The sequence below is a fragment of the Vigna unguiculata genome, chromosome 6 (genome assembly GCF_037176805.1).
Source record: "Vigna unguiculata cultivar grain cowpea cultivar isolate G323 ecotype 2 chromosome 6, ASM3717680v1, whole genome shotgun sequence".
NCBI lineage: Eukaryota > Viridiplantae > Streptophyta > Magnoliopsida > Fabales > Fabaceae > Vigna > Vigna unguiculata.
Window position 1 is genome coordinate 43404141 of NC_140797.1, and position 16740 is coordinate 43420880.

General features: G+C 32.6%; 3 protein-coding genes across 4 annotated transcripts; 2 read left to right on the forward strand and 1 right to left on the reverse strand.

Moving 5' to 3' along the window:
• On the forward strand, nt 1–6151 carry LOC114186982 (malonyl-CoA decarboxylase family protein). Of its 2 annotated transcripts, none has more exons than XM_028075077.2 (15): nt 1–229; nt 376–527; nt 652–742; nt 849–975; nt 1081–1261; nt 1597–1741; nt 1826–1916; nt 2529–2587; nt 2659–2736; nt 3075–3158; nt 3723–3907; nt 4380–4508; nt 4661–4733; nt 5002–5087; nt 5435–6151. In XM_028075077.2, the coding sequence occupies exons 1-15, from the start codon at nt 140–142 to the stop codon at nt 5535–5537; spliced, it is 1674 nt and encodes a 557-aa protein (XP_027930878.1). In that variant the 5' UTR covers nt 1–139; the 3' UTR covers nt 5538–6151. The 2 variants fall into 2 exon arrangements, with proteins under 2 accessions (XP_027930878.1, XP_027930879.1); XM_028075078.2 differs by having other exon boundaries at nt 2–229; nt 433–527.
• Nucleotides 6152–6525: 374 nt separating this feature from the next.
• RBCX1 (Chaperonin-like RbcX protein) lies at nt 6526–7954 on the reverse strand. Its single transcript, XM_028075079.2, has 6 exons — nt 7710–7954; nt 7440–7534; nt 7121–7238; nt 6975–6991; nt 6830–6892; nt 6526–6726 (listed from the first exon to the last, which is right to left on the reverse strand). Exons 1-6 carry the CDS (start codon nt 7855–7857, stop codon nt 6652–6654), a joined length of 516 nt encoding a protein of 171 aa, XP_027930880.1. The 5' UTR covers nt 7858–7954; the 3' UTR covers nt 6526–6651.
• A 1093-nt stretch (nt 7955–9047) lies between these two features.
• LOC114186981 (chitin elicitor receptor kinase 1-like) lies at nt 9048–14815 on the forward strand. Its single transcript, XM_028075076.2, has 12 exons — nt 9048–9835; nt 12279–12312; nt 12428–12432; nt 12524–12691; nt 12848–13041; nt 13322–13411; nt 13533–13626; nt 13714–13865; nt 13935–14026; nt 14106–14244; nt 14340–14438; nt 14540–14815. Exons 1-12 carry the CDS (start codon nt 9202–9204, stop codon nt 14702–14704), a joined length of 1866 nt encoding a protein of 621 aa, XP_027930877.2. The 5' UTR covers nt 9048–9201; the 3' UTR covers nt 14705–14815.
• Nucleotides 14816–16740: the final 1925 nt, after the last annotated feature.

Here is a 16740-nt window from a genome sequence, read left to right on the forward strand (position 1 = left end):
AGGGGTTGTTGCCAAACAGCGATGTAACGCACGATCCAAAAGCAGAAAGCAAACTTCATTATTCACTATACCAGTAGTTGATTTCGATTGTCGAACAGCTTTCACCCGATAAATAGGAGAGTAATAATAATAAAAGAAAATGTGCAAAAAAGCTTGGTCCATTTTGATGCGCGCCAGAATGAAGCCCAACGATCGTACAAATCTTTCTCTCTCTCCCATCCCTCTAGCCGTGAGTAAAATAATCTTCCACTTACACTTCTCTTCATTCCTTCTACTTTCCCCTGATTTTTTACTGTGCAGATTTGACTCATACGAACACTTTGTTTTGATTCGATTATTCAATCAAGTCGATAACATTTTATGTGCTTGAATTAGCTTGGACTTTGTTTCTTGTTGATTTGTGGTTCTTTCGATTCGATGAATACACAACAGAACGCGACGAGTCAAACGCAGCAGCAGAGTTCCCGCCAAAACGGATCTCCAGGTGAAGGAAATGCGCTGCCTAATGACTCCGGCAACTCCGAGAGGTTCCTATTTTTCAGTTATTTTCTTAATTTTTGTTTCACATACCTGGAATTGGGTTTTGCTTACTTTATTTTGCTCATTTTTTTGTTTTCTGTTATTTGTGTTGTTCTTTTGACTTATTCACAGAGAGTTTAAGCGTGTCCGTTCCTCAATGCACTCTGCTATATCAATGAACAAAACAGAAGTTCTGGATGATGTTCTTAACAACTTCTCGGAGGTAGTCTAATTTTATATTTTAATTAATGCGGTGAAACTTTCTCAATTCTATTCTTTTTTGTTGTCATTGCTTATTTCATTTCCATATGCCGGTGATGATTATGTAGGGTTATTTTAGTCTTTCTCATGAAAACCGTCGCAAGTTGCTCCTTGTCCTTGCCAGAGAGTATGATCTCAATCGATCACAAGTGCGTGACCTGATAAAGCAGTACCTTGGACTTGAACCACCTGCTGGTGAGTTATTATGTGGCGTGGGCGTGGGCATGCGCGCTTGTGTGTAACTCTTTCAATTATTGCTTTCAAAACTTTGGTTTGAAAGAAAAATGATTGGATTGGCAGACAAAACTCAAGTGAGTGGCTCTGAAGATGAAGGCTTGTTTTCTCCTTTCTATCGCATTGAGAGGAATTTGAGGCATGCCCTTCAGCCAGTTTATGAAGTTCTTTTTGAGCGTCTCAACACTCATCCAGGAGGGTTGAGGATCTTATCCATTCTTCGAGAAGATATCCTAACCATTCTAGCGTAAGTTTATGGCTGGTGCTACACGATTTTATTTTGAACAATTTTTCTGCTATATCTGTTTCCTTTAATTTCCTTATCTTGCAATGACAGAAGGAGCAAATAAAAGAAATCTTAGTTCATCATTTTGCTCTTTGAAATTTAGTTACCTTTGTCTGCACAAGGAACTTTTGCTACGAGAACCTTAAAATAAAATAAATTTATACAAGTATAAATTTTAGATACCTGTAGTTCATAACGTTTCTGGAGGAAATGAAGAAAGAAAGATAAGAGCAGAACAAGAGCTCAACCTGCTTTCCTGAAATTTTGAGTCTAATGATTCAATTCTTCCATTACAGAGAGGAAAATATTGCATCTCTGAGAGCATTGGATTCTTATTTAAAGGAAAAATTTGTTACATGGCTTAGTCCTGCTGCCTTAGAGCTTCACCAGATTACATGGGATGATCCTGCTTCTTTGCTGGAGAAAATTGTTGCTTATGAAGTACTTTTCTCCTTTTTTCTTGAATTGTTATTCAACGTATCTCTGGTCTTCCACTATATGAATAATCTTTCATATCTTGTGTAGGCTGTTCACCCAATTAGCAACCTTCTAGATCTCAAGAGAAGGCTAGGAGTTGGCCGTCGTTGTTTTGGGTATTTACATCCAGCTATTCCTGGTCAGCAGTTCCTCTAACCCTTTGTTACTGAAAGATAGTTCTCTACCTCTCACAGTTTTATAATTTGTACTGGTGCACTAACCAACATCCTAGCAGTAATTGGTTTCACCTCTATTTAATATTTTGAGTTTGTATCATCAGCTCAGGAAGTTAGTAACGTCAAAATGCTTTCTAGTGATCGTATTAACTAGGCAGTACAGTGGAATTTCATTATTCTCCTGTGCTTGAAAAATTAAATTTGGTGCAATACTTTCTATAGTCTACACTATTTGCCCCTTTGTGATCCAGTGCAACATTGGTTTAAAATATGTCTTTATATACCTTTTCTCAAATCCGCTGTTCGAAAATTGTGATTGTGATTAATATGTCACTGAGAATTATAGGAGTTAATTTAACATTGGTAAGATGGCCAAAGGAAATAGTTTAGTTCTTTATTGTTATGATAATTATTATTATTCTTGTAAATGCAAAAATAATTTATTGTTATAAATATCAAGGTTGCTGAGTGCTCCTACCCAACAGTTCACTTAACTTCTGTGTCTCATTTGAAGAGGTCTATTCTTAAAGCTTCAAGTGTGTTTAAGTACGTTATGTGGTCTATATTTTCCTCAGGTGAACCCCTAATTTTCATTGAAGTTGCACTGCTGAAGGATGTTGCTCAGACTATACAGGTTAATGTTATTAAAATTCAACTGGACCAAATCCTTTTTCAGTAACTTAACAGTGTTTATTTATTCCACAGGAAGTTTTGTGGGATAGTCCTCCTATACCTGAAAGTGAGGCAACATGTGCCTTGTTCTACTCTATATCATCAACTCAGGTATGCTATGTCTCATGAAAGTAATGAAAGTTATGGCTAGTGGAGATTTGACTAAATATCTAAACATTGTTAATTATTACATCATATATCATGGTGAAGTTCAGCACAATCATTCTTAATGCAAAGTGAACTGTTTATCTTTGGCTTTTTCTCCGACTGGAATTATTGCTACAATTTGCTTAAGTTGCCCACTCTCTTTTATGTTCTGTTTTTATTCATGTTTGTACCTTTGATCTGTTTGCTTTTCTGTTTATATCATTGTCAGTTTCCCCCTCCTGATTCCCTAAAGAAGAATAACGATGGAGGTAGTTTTATATCTGATATGTTATAATTTGCAGCCAGGCTTAGCAGGGATCAACTTAGGAAAATTTCTTATCAAACGAGTTGTAACACAGGTGAAAAGAGAGATGCCGCACATTTCTGTAAGTATTTTATCAATTATTCGGAGATTCATGGGGTTTTGTGAATGCACAAGAATTAATGAAATCTTCATATTTGATGGGAGGTTTCAAAAGAGAGATGCCGCACATTTCTTTTTTCTTTTTTTAATCTCAGTTTCTTACCTTTTATTTTCATGGTTTTGATATAAATGGAAATGGCTAAACAAAAATCTGTTGTTTTCCCTTTAAATCTTCATATTTGATGGGAGGTTTTCCAAGTACTTCAGTACAACTTTATGGTTTCATTGTTTAAACCCTGGGTTTTAAAAATTTTTCCTTGCTCTAAAAGATGTAGATTTCTGGAGTCATTGTTCGAAAAAGCACTATAGAACTATAGACACGTGGCACTTCGGCGAAAAGACTATTCTTCAAATTGATATTCCCTTGTTCTTTGTATTGCAATCTAAAAGTAATATACTTAATCCCAGTAGTTATTGGGCACAGGTGTATGAATTTTTCTTGATAAATGTCATATTTCTTAGGATAATGCAATTTCTTACTTATGCCTTCCCACATCCAAGATTGCTGATCATATTTTGGCTGTAGACCTTTGCAACTCTGAGTCCCATCCCGGGATTCATGTCATGGCTTCTATCCAAGTTAGCAGCATCTCAGACACCACTTGCTGAAGGAGGCAATTTGTCTCAATCACAAGCCGAGGAATCTAGTTCCACTTTCTACGAAAATATACTTGAACCCGAGGAAGAAGAATCACTTATGAGTTTATCTAAGTAAGATGCATACTGTTCTATCTTCATATTTTATGTTATGATATTCTTGGATATTTTTTGGCAACACCACTGTCGCATATTTATGTAAAATAAACTGTCGTAATAGCTGCATTACATTTTTTTTTTTGTCTTTTTTTGTTTCTCCTTTATGTGTCCAATTGGCTCTAATGTGTTGAAAAAAAAAATGTAAAAGATTTGCGCAGTTATTAAAAGGGCACGATTCAAGATTCAAATTGCATGATTAAATATGGTATGATTTGACAAGTTCACAATTCATGTATTCTGATGAATCAAAATATGACCTTGAAACGTGTCATGCTTGCGGAAACTGTTGTTATTCCCCATCATTAATATTAACTGCAACATTCAGTGGTTCAGTTTTTTTCCTCTTCTTTTTTGCTTTTCTTTCTCATTTACCCCCTACTTTGTCTCTGGGTTACTGTGAAGTGACTAATATGAATATGAAATACAGGGATATTGCATCGGGAAAAAATGGAATGGATTTGATGTTCAACTTGCTTACTTCTACATCCTCTAAGTGGATCCATTCTCCAGAAATTCGTTCAGCATTAAAAGCCCCATTGATGCGTTTGTGTGCCAGGTATTGGAACACTGGAAACAAATTTGGGAAATAAAACAAAGCCATGTTACAAATGACTTCTTTGAAAGATCATATTGAGCTAGGCTGGTTGCTAATACTCATAATTTAAGTCAAGGTAACCTGGAAGCATTTTGGGTTCTTTCGTATCACAGGTACCTTCTGAAAGAGAAGAAAAGAGGAAAAGCTTTGGACTCTGTAGCAAATTTTCACTTGCAAAATGGAGCGGTATGTTTTACAACCATAATGTAGAGCCAATAAACTTCATTGTTATTGTTGATGGTATTTTCATTCTGAAAGCTGTAGTTTCCATATAGTACGTTATACTTTTTGATGGCTTTTTCGCGGAAGTCATTGTATGGGTTGTTTTCTTGGTATTTCTTTCTCTATAATCAATATGATAAAATGGTTCTTTCATGTAGCAAATTTGTGTCCTAATTCAGTTGTAATTTGAGTAAATTGGTGTGAATAAAATTTTGCTTCTCAATGTGGACAGATGGTTGAAAGAATTAATTGGATGGCTGATCGATCAGAAAAGGGTCTTTCTCAAAGTGGAGGGATCATGGTGAACTATGTATATAGGTAATTGTCCTATGGCTGTTGTTCTGGTCGTACCATAGTTACATTTATAGTGTCAATTTACTCTGTGAAGGCCTTTTTGGTCGTACAAAGAAATCTTGTTTTCTAAGATGAAAGTTCCTCTTTATCCGTTTTGGTTCTGTTAGTAAAGCTAGGAAATCTTACCAACATGAAAGGAGCAATGACTGTACTTGTCATTTCATGCTTTTGAGGGTCACTAGTATTGTCTATATATATATATATATATATATATATATATATATATATATATATTGATTTGATCAAATTTAAAATTTCAATTACTTAGTCAAATTTCAAGTATATGCTGCTAATGACACGTAATTTTGCAGGTTGGATCACATAGAAGAATATGCCCATTCATACTTCAGCAATGGTGAAATTCATGCCTCAAGTGATCTACATCGCTATGTTGATGAAGCGGATACTGCTTAGTATCAATTCAAATTTGATAGAAGATAAACTTCAACGTATTTTCAACAATATCATATGTGCATGTGCTTTGGAAACAAATCTCGTCGGCAGCGGACAACCTTATTAACACTAACCTTTACCTTTTTCTGTCTCAACCTCTTTGCTGTCATCTGCAGCCACAATGACAAGTAATTGTGAAGTCTGCTAGATCGGAGCATAATGGAAGATTTTATTTAAACAATAGGACAAATGCATTGAACTCTAAAACCGAGGATGCTTGTATCTTTAATCATTGATTCCTTCTGCCGGAGAACATTGTGTTGCCAATCCAATTCTTTGGCAAAATTGGGTAGGAGACAGCTTCTTAAACTGCACTACTTTATTTGGTCATAGCACGAGAGGTGAGAAGTAGACTAGTTATATTGAATAGGCTATGCTTGGTAAACCTCAAGCTATACATCTGATGTGATATTTGTAGTTGGTATTCGACAATAACAAACCCTATATCTTAGTGAAGATGGTGATTTTGGCTGTGTTGGTTAGAAATCATGAAGTGTAAACTGTAAACCATCAAAGATAAACTATTTCGTTGAACATTGAGGATTAAAAGTAATGCTTGTTGCTTGTTTGTTTCATCCTTAGACATTTTTCATTTCAGATGCAAAGGATAATTAGTCATGCATTATCTGTCTTTCAGAATGAAGCCTTGAAAACAGCACCAATATTTGTCCCGAAATATGACACTTTATGTGTGCTTGAAATGTTTACATATTTGGACCAGACAACTCTTCTACTCCCAAGTAATTAAGCGTGTTTCTATAAACGGCTTGACTTGAATTGAAAGGGATTTCACACATTTCAAGCGTCAAATGCGTCTTTAAAATTTTGAAGCTTTCAAATACAACCGAAGTTTTCGAAGGTTTAATAATATATCTGCTGATTATCAATTTGTATATCGAATTTGTCCAACCATTCTATGATCTAACTATTTTTTTAATCATAACCTTGCTAAAGCTTAAGTATAAAATTGATTGATAACCGTGTGAACGAGTTCTTTCTGTACATATAAATTGGTACATTGCCCTAGCCCCTGATCGGAAGGAATAAAGGGGCTAATGCTTTGGTTGAAGACTATTCACTTCTCACTTTCAACATGACTGGTTTCTAAGACATATTCCGTCATGAGCTTCGTGTTAGATTCCGTGACCATCTACAAGACGATAAGGGCAGAATTATAAACATTTTTCAATCATACAGAAAGTTGAATAAACTTCTGCAGGATTCCTGAACATAGACGTTATTGAGTTACGAACCTTGAGGGCTAGGCGCTTCAAGTTGTCCCATTCAAAATCACTTTTGCAGTATGCTGATCTCACCTATAATCATACATCGTTGTATTTAATCATAACTCCTTAACATGTGATGGATAATCAAATAATATAAAAATAATCTCCTTACCTCCATTATACGCAGGGCTATTCATGTACATGCCAGATTAGTTCGGAGATTTTGTTCATACAATGGCAATACACAACAAAGTTGCTAATCAGATATTAATAATTAGATACCAATTGAGGATTGAGTAGCTTGATAATAGCCGTTACCTAAGTTCTTATGTCCTGATGATTCTCTGAACATGGCGGCACAAAATTTGTCACCATCATTCAACGAGTGTCTACCAAGAAATTCAATCAGCTCATCATATGCTTCACGGTTGTAGCTCTGCTACGGAAAATATTATTTGACAGAAAAAAGTATTAAATATTTAGTTGAACAACGTGCATCAAAGTAAATCCACTGACAAATCATTGTTATTATTATTTAGCCTTGGATCAGATTGACAACTAAATCTCTTTAAATATAAGTTCACAAAAATTTCATCCAATAATAAAGGGATTGTCAAAGCCAAAAAGGAAAAGGAACCTCAAGTTGAGCAGCAACAATCTTCACAGCTATGTAGGTGAAGAAATTGTGAAGGTTTTTAGCCGCCTTTGCTTCTGGTGATGCTTCTCCAAATCCTGCATCCCAATCGATATAACCCAACCCCATTACATACAATTAATGCTAATTTGGTCACAAGTCAATGTATCAGTGACAAATTTTTTTCATTGCCAATGTTTTGTGGTTTAATGTTAGTTCCTTTAGTCATAATGGAGAAGATGAACAGAGTAGAAAAGTAACCGAACCAATTACCTGGTACAAACATCTTGTTGCAGTGTAAGCGTGTTGGCTGCGAGCTTCTTCGCTTGCAAGGCCAAAAGGGGTAAGCTTTGTTGCTCCTGGGTGTTGCAGGGTACACAAAAGGAAGCTGAGAAAGAGGTAGAGTTGCAGAGGATTCCATGGCTAAACAGTGTTAAAATTTTTTGTTCTGTATATTGGAAAAGAAAAAGGCCTTAATTTTTATGATGACAATTTAAGCATGTGAACACCATGGTGAGGTTGTAGTCACTGCAAAACGAAAAATATCTACATGCTTCAATCCACGTAGAGAAATATCTTTGAGCTTACGTGGAAGATTGAAGGAGAACCTTTACATCCATGGTGGAACCCACCGTTCCTTATATCTGTATTAATTTGAAGAAACTTCTCCTTTTTCAGCTCTGAATTTTTTTCTGCAACCTTTCTCCCATACAAGAGACACATTTGTTGTTATTCCTATATATCTAACAAAGTTCTATTTATCTCTTGAAAATGTCCTTTTTAGGCCTTCTTTCTGAAAAGATTATTCTTCAACTATAATCTCAAATATCTCACTGCAGTCCAAAAGGTTACATCTGGCCTCATTTTTCTGAATTTATCATTCTTGCTTAACTTAAATTTCTTACCATCAATTGAATATGATTATAGTTAATTTAAAAAATCTCTTCTAACCAAAATTTTAATACCTGGCCCAAGTAAAAACAAAAAGAAACTAACAAACCATCATATTGTTAAATAAACCCATACTATTAAATATTGCTGTACAAGCTATAGAAAATTCAAAATTTTCGTGTTACCGAAGAGTCCCTCCTTGAGCTTTTCCTTTCATTTTCACGAGCTCGTCAAAGTATATTATCTTAAGAAATCATGTGAGGTGAAAGGAAAAAAAAAAGATCGAAAAAAGCAAGAATGAAATCATAGTTAGTGGTTCACAATTATTTAAGAAAATAATGTTAACTATGAAAGGATGAACACAAATTAAAGAGCAGGAACGACAATTTATATATATCCACTCACTTACAGAATTAGCTTCTAAACAAATTTACTCAAGGGAAAACAAGTTGGCTATATAATAGAAAAAGGACTTTTTGGAGAGAAAAAAGTACAATAAAAACAAATAATTGAGAAGTGACGTATAATTCCTTAAACTTTTTTATTCATAGTTTAACCTTTAAAAATCCAAGACACGCCCATTTGGAGTTGCTCTCCATCCCCTTTTCATCTGAAGCGTAATTGGAAGTCACATTCTTCACGTAATCTACAAATTTTAAATTAAGCATCATCGTCCCAAAAGTATTAGAAAAACACCACCATTAACAATAACAACAGAGAAGACTGGTTCAACACTTACACTGTCGACCACAACATTGACGTCAATAACATCATCAATCAATGAAGCTGCACATAAAAAAAGCAGTAGTGTAAATCACCTATAATCAATAACAAGTTTTCAAGCTCCTAACTCTTCTATTCCCTAACACACAAAATGACCACACATTCGACAACAAAACCAAAGCCACACCATCTTTTCCTTCTCTTAATTCAGTTGTTAATTTCCACTGGAGTGAAAGGTGGCTGTGATTCTGGTTGCGACCTTGCTCTAGCTTCCTACTACATAGCGGAGGGCCGGAACCTCACATTCATTAGCAATCTTTTCGGAAAGCCCACATCGGAGATTCTCAAGTACAACCCAAGCGTGAAAGACCCCAACGTCATTGAAAGCCAAACGCGGATCAACGTGCCGTTCTCGTGTGAGTGCTTAAACGGGGAGTTTTGGGGGCACACTTTCTTGTACCGGATCCAACACGGCGACACCTACAAGGTTATTGCGAATACCAGTTTCTCCAACCTCACCACCGAGGATTGGGTGAGTAGGGTCAACAGTTACCCGTCCACTCAGATTCCCGACAACGTTAACGTCAACGTTACCATCAACTGCTCCTGCGGAAACCGACACGTGTCCAAGCATTATGGGCTGTTTCTGACTTACCCGCTTCGGCTGGGTGATGACTTGCAAGGGGTTGCGGCGGAATCCGGTGTGCCGGCGGAGCTGCTGGTACGCTACAACCCCACCTCCGATTTCAGTTCTGGGAATGGACTTGTCTTCGTGCCGGCTAAAGGTAATTAACAAACACTTATTACATTTTTGCTAATTAATTAATTAATTAAGAACAAAAACCGTCAACACTAAACAATTAATGTACCTCCTTGTTCATGACTCTTTCTCATACATGGGTTGAACAGTGAAGTTTTTTTTTTTTTTTTTTTTTTGAGAAATATTGTAGCTTTTGCTAAATAGATTTGGTATATTCCGTCCATATTTGGAAACATCAATCTTGACAGCAATTAACCACAGAGATTAAAAAATACAGAAAAGTTACATTTTATTAAGGATGATTAGTCCTCTGGCTATAAAACAAAAGAATACAGATCACTGTTTGTTCATATGTTATCACTCTCTTATGATTATTTTGTTGATCCATGCATGACCAATAACCACAATTAGACAGATATAGTAACATTTGAGAATTATTTATTTTGAAGATAATTTTCTTCATAGAAAACAAATAGACATAGGTCATCCATGCAATAAAGTTTGTCATTTTGCAATGATAGTATACGGAATTATAATTTTGTAAAAATAGTTTACAAATGATAAACAGTAGTAGTTTAAAATGAATATGTTATGTGTTTGAATAGAAAACCTGTATTATTAATTGTTTTATTAAATAAATTTTTTATTTGTAAAAAGATTAAATTATCTAATTAAAAATTATGTAACACATAATTGTAAGCAAATGCATTCATTCTATGCAATGCCGTCGATAACAAGCATTATTATTTTGTACTTTATTTTTTGAAGTTATATTTTTCTACCTATTGAATGACAGGTTAAATAGTTAGAAACAATACGGAATGTCGTCAGTTATACATGTGAAATTATCTATCATAAATAATATTTAATGTGAAATAAATCAGAATTTTAATAAGATTTTGAAGAGTTTTTATATTTTATTTTATTCCGATATAAGTAATGGGGTCAATTATAAGGTAAAATAAATACCGAAGTAGAAGGATGCCATAATTAATTTGTATTAATTTGGGTTATCCACTAATAAGTATAGATAAGTATCAATACAATGAAGAAAGTAGCTTAATTGGTAAAACAATTTTAAAAATAAAAAAATGAAGTGAATTAATTAGTTTTATTGATAATGTATATTTGAAAAACAATTAACAAAATCAAGTGAAATAAATAGTTTTACTGTGTTTATTGTCATGTTAGAAGTATCTTATATACAAACAAGAAAGAAAGGACATGTTGTATTAGCAATTATGCTTTCTTTAAATAAACTCTAAACAGATAATGGATTTTGTGTTTAGAAATGTCAAAGTGGGTTAGACTTATCAGTATGTCAAGAAAAAATAGGTTGGGTTAATTTTCCAACCTGCCAATCCATTATGGTCTGGTCTGTTAAACTAGCAGATCAAAGGTGGTCAGTCTATCTTGGCCCGCTGATATTTTTTAAATTTTTTTATGTTTAAAAATTGAAAAAAAAAGTGACGAGCCAACCTGATTTCAGACAAAATAGATCGTAGTGTTTAACCCATTTGTTAGTATCGGATTAATCCTGTTTTTAGCGAAACAAGAAATGGATGGACCAAAAGGGGCTAGATCAATCCATTTTATCACTCCAGTTCATGTTACTTTGACAATTGTTCTCATGTTTGTATATTCAAGGAAAGTGATTTTAATTAATTAATTTTTAAATTAAAGCATGATATTTGGTAGTCATTTACTATGAATCATACATTTATAAAGGGTCCAAAACTTAACTAATCCAATTTAAAAACTAAAGATTGAACAAAAAAAATTATAAACTGAAAGAAAACCTAAATTTTGTCATATTGCATTTTTTTTCCAAATTAGGCAGTTTGGTTAAATTGGCAGTTTGTGGTTGAAAATCAATCCAAATGGACCAAAATAATCTGCATAATATTATATATTATTTTAAATTATGTTTGTTTTTTTTTTAAAATATAAGTAAATTTCATTTAATTGAGCTATTGATTTAATTTGATTACATTCTAATTTATATATATGTTTATGTTTATTAATTATAACTATTCTTTGTGTTGTTTCTTTTAAAAAAAAATTTACGATGTTGTAATGTAATTGGCTTTTTTAAGTTTTTAAGCTTTCTAATTAGTATAGTACAAAATTAATTTTTTTGAATAATTATTTCACTGTGATTGTTATAATATTATGTCTGTGAAGAACAAAAATATAATAATATACTTTGCATAGCAAAATCGTTTTGAAATATTCTAAAACTCGAACTACACCTCACATTTCTTTTTTATTGGTTTGAATGCTTCTTAGTTGAAGATCGAACTAAACCTCACAACCAAAACTGCTGCTTGGTGATTTAAATAATTGTTTGTATGAGAAAAGTATAAGAGAAGAATAAGTAACATCGCCATTTCTTATTTTTGTTTAGAATTGCTATTTGATACAGTCTAAATCTTCTGATGCTTTATATTACAAATCCTATTTTGCAGATGAAAATGGAAACTTTCCACCTATGAAGCTGAGGTAAGTTGAATTTTATATACTAAGTTTACATCCCAATCCTATGTTGGCCAATTTGATTAGATTTCTGAAATTTACTCTTTAAAATAATATCTATGTTTCTTCCAACCTTTGGCAGATCAGGTGATGTGGACACTGTGCAAACTGCTGCTTCATAAATGATGGTGGGTTAAATTCCTATGACATGCTGACATTGTTATGCAAATTTAAGTAGGAATATCTGGTGGAGCCATTGCTGGCATAGCCGTTGGAGGAGCTTCTGTGGTCTTAGTTTTGGCACTTGTTCTATATGTTGGACTACACAGAAGAAGAAAAGTGGCTGAGGTATCCCTTCTCACACTCCCAGGAGCATCTGAAGATCAGTGTAGTCCACTCTATCATGGTATATTGCTATGTCTTTTCTTTCAATGCTATTTCTAAAACACCCCTTTCTTATTTTACAATGTTAGAATTAAGGCCTTGTTTATTCTAGATTTCAGGGTTTTTTGTGTTTAAATAAAATGTGAAACTGTAGGTCTTATCTGATACATGGATTTAGGTTTGGGAAACAGCTTGGACAAGGCATCGGAATCTTCGGTTGTTGCTTCTCCAAGGATGACAGGGATTACAGTGGACAAGTCAGTGGAGTTCTCATATGGGGAGCTAGACAAGGCCACTGATGGCTTTAGTGTGGCTAATATAATTGGTCAAGGAGGCTTTGGATCTGTTTACTATGCTCAGCTTCGGAATGAGGTTTGTCATAAACAGATATCGTGCATTTGCACTCACCCCATACTTGTCATAAGTGAATTGATCTTATTTTGAAGCCAAGAAGTTACTGCTAATTAAACACCATTGTTTTCTTGCATTACATAGTATTTGCTTTAAGATTGATTAACATATACTTATCTCTTGTATTGAATCCTATTTCTTCAAAGTCTTATCATGCAGGTCTAATACTGATCTTTTGTAAGAAATGGAAAATTGAAGTTATTACTACCAACGCTTTGTTTTTTTTTTTTACTTTTTGCAGAAAGCTGCAATTAAAAAGATGGATATGCAAGCATCAAATGAATTCCTAGCAGAACTCAAGGTTCTAACTCATGTCCATCACTTGAACCTGGTATGATCCTAGGCTTGTTTGTTATATGTAACTAACTAATTAACTAATCAGTACTATACTTGAATATATTTCATTACACATTTCCACAGTACATGATTTCTTGCAAACATATTCTACACAGGTGCGGTTAATAGGATATTGTGTTGAGGGCTCCTTGTTTCTGGTTTATGAGTATATTGAGAACGGCAATTTAAGCCAACATTTGCGAGGCTCAGGTTTCTTTTGTCTTACTCATAGATATAGTTCATCTTAAAATGATGAAATCATTTTGATTTCAAGGGTCTGAATGTAGTTGGTTGCAGGGAGGGATTCGTTAACATGGGGAGCTAGAGTGCAAATTGCTCTTGATGCAGCAAGAGGATTGGAATACATCCATGAGCATACAGTTCCTGTCTACATCCATAGAGATATTAAATCAGCAAACATCTTGATAGACAAAAACTTTCGTGCAAAGGTTTGCAAATAAATTTCGAGACTTTTCATACGTAAAATTTGAATGCTGAGTCCAATCTTTTTCCCACAGGTTGCAGATTTTGGTCTCACAAAATTGACTGAGTATGGTAGTTCTTCATTACACACGCGTCTTGTGGGTACCTTTGGTTATATGCCTCCAGAGTAAGGAACCACTTATCCTTAACTTTAATTTATACGAAGTTTGAAGCTATTTTGACCAAGTGTAGTGGTTTTGGTGTAGATATGCACAATATGGTGATGTTTCCTCGAAAGTAGATGTATATGCTTTTGGAGTTGTTCTGTATGAACTCATATCAGGCAAGGAAGCTATTGTCAAGACAAACGATCCTGAGGGTGAATCAAAAGGACTAGTCGCCTTGGTTGTTTTTTCATGCTGCTCTTAACTCAACAATAGTTGTAACTCATCACTTCTACATTCCTTAACTAAATTTAGGACTTGTTGTATCAAATGCAGTTTGAAGAAGTTCTTGGTCTGTCAGATCCAAAAGAAGATCTTCGTCAACTTGTTGACCCTAGACTTGGTGACAACTACCCTCTTGACTCTGTATTCAAGGTAGGTAACCAATTTAATGAAAATGCATCAACAATCTAAAAGTAAGATAAAACCATGAATAAAATGTATGAGAAACAGTGATAGAAGTGTTACTATTGCAGGTGTCTCAGCTTGCGAAAGCATGTACACATGAAAACCCTCAACTTAGGCCAAGCATGAGATCAATTGTTGTTGCGTTAATGACACTTTCGTCTGCAACTGAGGATTGGGATGTTGGTTCCTTCTATGAAAACCAAGCTTTAGTGCACCTTATGTCTGGAAGGTAGATCATGTTCCCCTCCTCGACCCATTTTTCTGAATATTTAAATTGTAAATAAATGTTACATATCTTACCAATTTCTTTCTTCAAAACCAAATACGCAGATATTTACACATTAGAGTTGATGTTGATGATTACATTTACATTTTATTTTTAAGAAGGAACGAAATTAGGATATATTGTATACGACAAAATTTACAAAAAAAAAATAGTATTGTTACTAAAAACATTTTACAATAAATTCTTATAATTATATTTGAAAAAACTGTATTATTGACCTAAACATTAATTAATAATCAGAGAATAATATGATTGCTTCGTGACAAAAATTGTAACTTTAACGTTATTTTATGCCAAACCTCCTATATCTACTTTTGTTTTCTTAAGATTTATATATTATATGTGTTTTCACTCGTCCATTTAAAATTGGAAATATGTTTAAACCTCCCAATGAGAGAAAAAAGAGATGTAGGATAAATAAATAAAATGTAAAAGTGCTAATAGGAAAATGAAATATTTATCGACGTGACTCAAAATTTAGAATTTTGATTAGGTATAATATAGTGATTTCATTTATTAAAAGTTTGATACATAATTTTTAATTCTTAAATCAATATGGAATAACTGTTAATCTAGTTTGATTATAAATTATAATTGTTTATAGATTTTAATTAATAATAATAATAATTTAATATTTTATGTACAAAACATTAACAACAATATACCTATCTCTATGATAAAAATTATAATTAAAGAATAATATTTAACACTTATACATGTAAATAACATAAATTAAAAGGATTTAATTATATTTTAGTTTTATTATTTATTTATTTTAATTTGGTTCATTGTTAATAAAATGTTAAATCAAATTTTTCAATTTTTAAAAACACAATAATATATCTAATTTTCATTTAATTGGCAATAACGAAATTAACAAATAAATATTTAAGATTGTATATTACTTGTAATATAATAGATAATTAATATATTGCAATAATTTATGAAATTAACCAAATAATATGGGTAGAGACGTTGTAATTTATATTGAACCAAAATTTTATGAAATGTGAGTGAATCTATATACAACAACCATTAGTTTCCTTCAATTTTACCTTAGGAACTCTCCTATAAAATTCATAAATATTTTTATGTTTAAATACTGTTACTTAAATGCAGTTAGTTTCTATTTAATAAAAACTAACCAATAAGATAAAACGTAATTTTGTAGTCCAAATTAATTAAATTTGTTAAATTTGAAGTATCTGAGAAAATTAATTATTCAATTAAATGATGAATGCGAAACGATATATAACAATGCCATATAATTTATATATTTTTGTTTTATAGAAAAAATGTTTATTTTCTTCTACTATAGTTATATATGCTTAAGTATCTCACTTATACACAAACGTAAATAATTAACTTTAAATAACAAATATAGTAAAAATTGGACAGATACATATTTAGTTTTGTTCTTTAAACTTAAATACTAAGTTGTGTATATATAACATTATTTCCATATGTAAACAAAATTATATGATTAAACTTTCTGTGAAGAAATAGTTTAGTTTAAACTATTTATCAATAAATAAAACAATTTTAGTAATTTATTAAAAGTAAGGAAATTTATTAATATCTTTTTGAAATTTAGTAGAATTATTATAAATAAATACTTGCTTATCTACTCACACAAGATGGATTATTTTATTGTTTTTTAATTATGTATTTGTATAATATAGAAATATTTATTAATAAATGGTTAAATTAATATATTAAATTGTTTTGTTTGTTTATGTTATTATGATATAAAATTCTATACATATTAATATTAATAATATAATTATTTAAATAATAGAATACGTAAACTTTAATAATGATAAAAGGCTTAAATTATTTTTTTCGTCATCATTTTTGCAATTTTCGCAGTGTTTGTTGCGGATGGTCCTCATTTGAACAGAATGTTTAAAATACTCCTTATTTATACCGAATGTTTAAAATGGTCATCATTTTCGCAATTCGTGTTTTATTTGATCCTTTATA

Excerpts from the sequence above, each read along its gene's own strand:
- LOC114186982 (XM_028075077.2), top strand. The coding sequence starts at position 140 with ATGTGCAAAAAAGCTTGGTCCATTTTGATGCGCGCCAGAATGAAGCCC. Across the intron at positions 3,159-3,722 it reads GAGAGATGCCGCACATTTCT|ACCTTTGCAACTCTGAGTCC; the intron begins GTAAGTATTTTA and ends TTTTGGCTGTAG. Across the intron at positions 3,908-4,379 it reads TCACTTATGAGTTTATCTAA|GGATATTGCATCGGGAAAAA; the intron begins GTAAGATGCATA and ends TATGAAATACAG.
- RBCX1 (XM_028075079.2), bottom strand. The coding sequence starts at position 7,857 with ATGGAATCCTCTGCAACTCTACCTCTTTCTCAGCTTCCTTTTGTGTAC. Across the intron at positions 7,239-7,439 it reads TTGTTGCTGCTCAACTTGAG|AGCTACAACCGTGAAGCATA; the intron begins GTTCCTTTTCCT and ends TTTCCGTAGCAG. Across the intron at positions 6,727-6,829 it reads TGAAGCGCCTAGCCCTCAAG|ATGGTCACGGAATCTAACAC; the intron begins GTTCGTAACTCA and ends ATCGTCTTGTAG.
- LOC114186981 (XM_028075076.2), top strand. The coding sequence starts at position 9,202 with ATGACCACACATTCGACAACAAAACCAAAGCCACACCATCTTTTCCTT. Across the intron at positions 13,866-13,934 it reads ACAAAAACTTTCGTGCAAAG|GTTGCAGATTTTGGTCTCAC; the intron begins GTTTGCAAATAA and ends TTTTTCCCACAG. Across the intron at positions 14,027-14,105 it reads TTTGGTTATATGCCTCCAGA|ATATGCACAATATGGTGATG; the intron begins GTAAGGAACCAC and ends GTTTTGGTGTAG.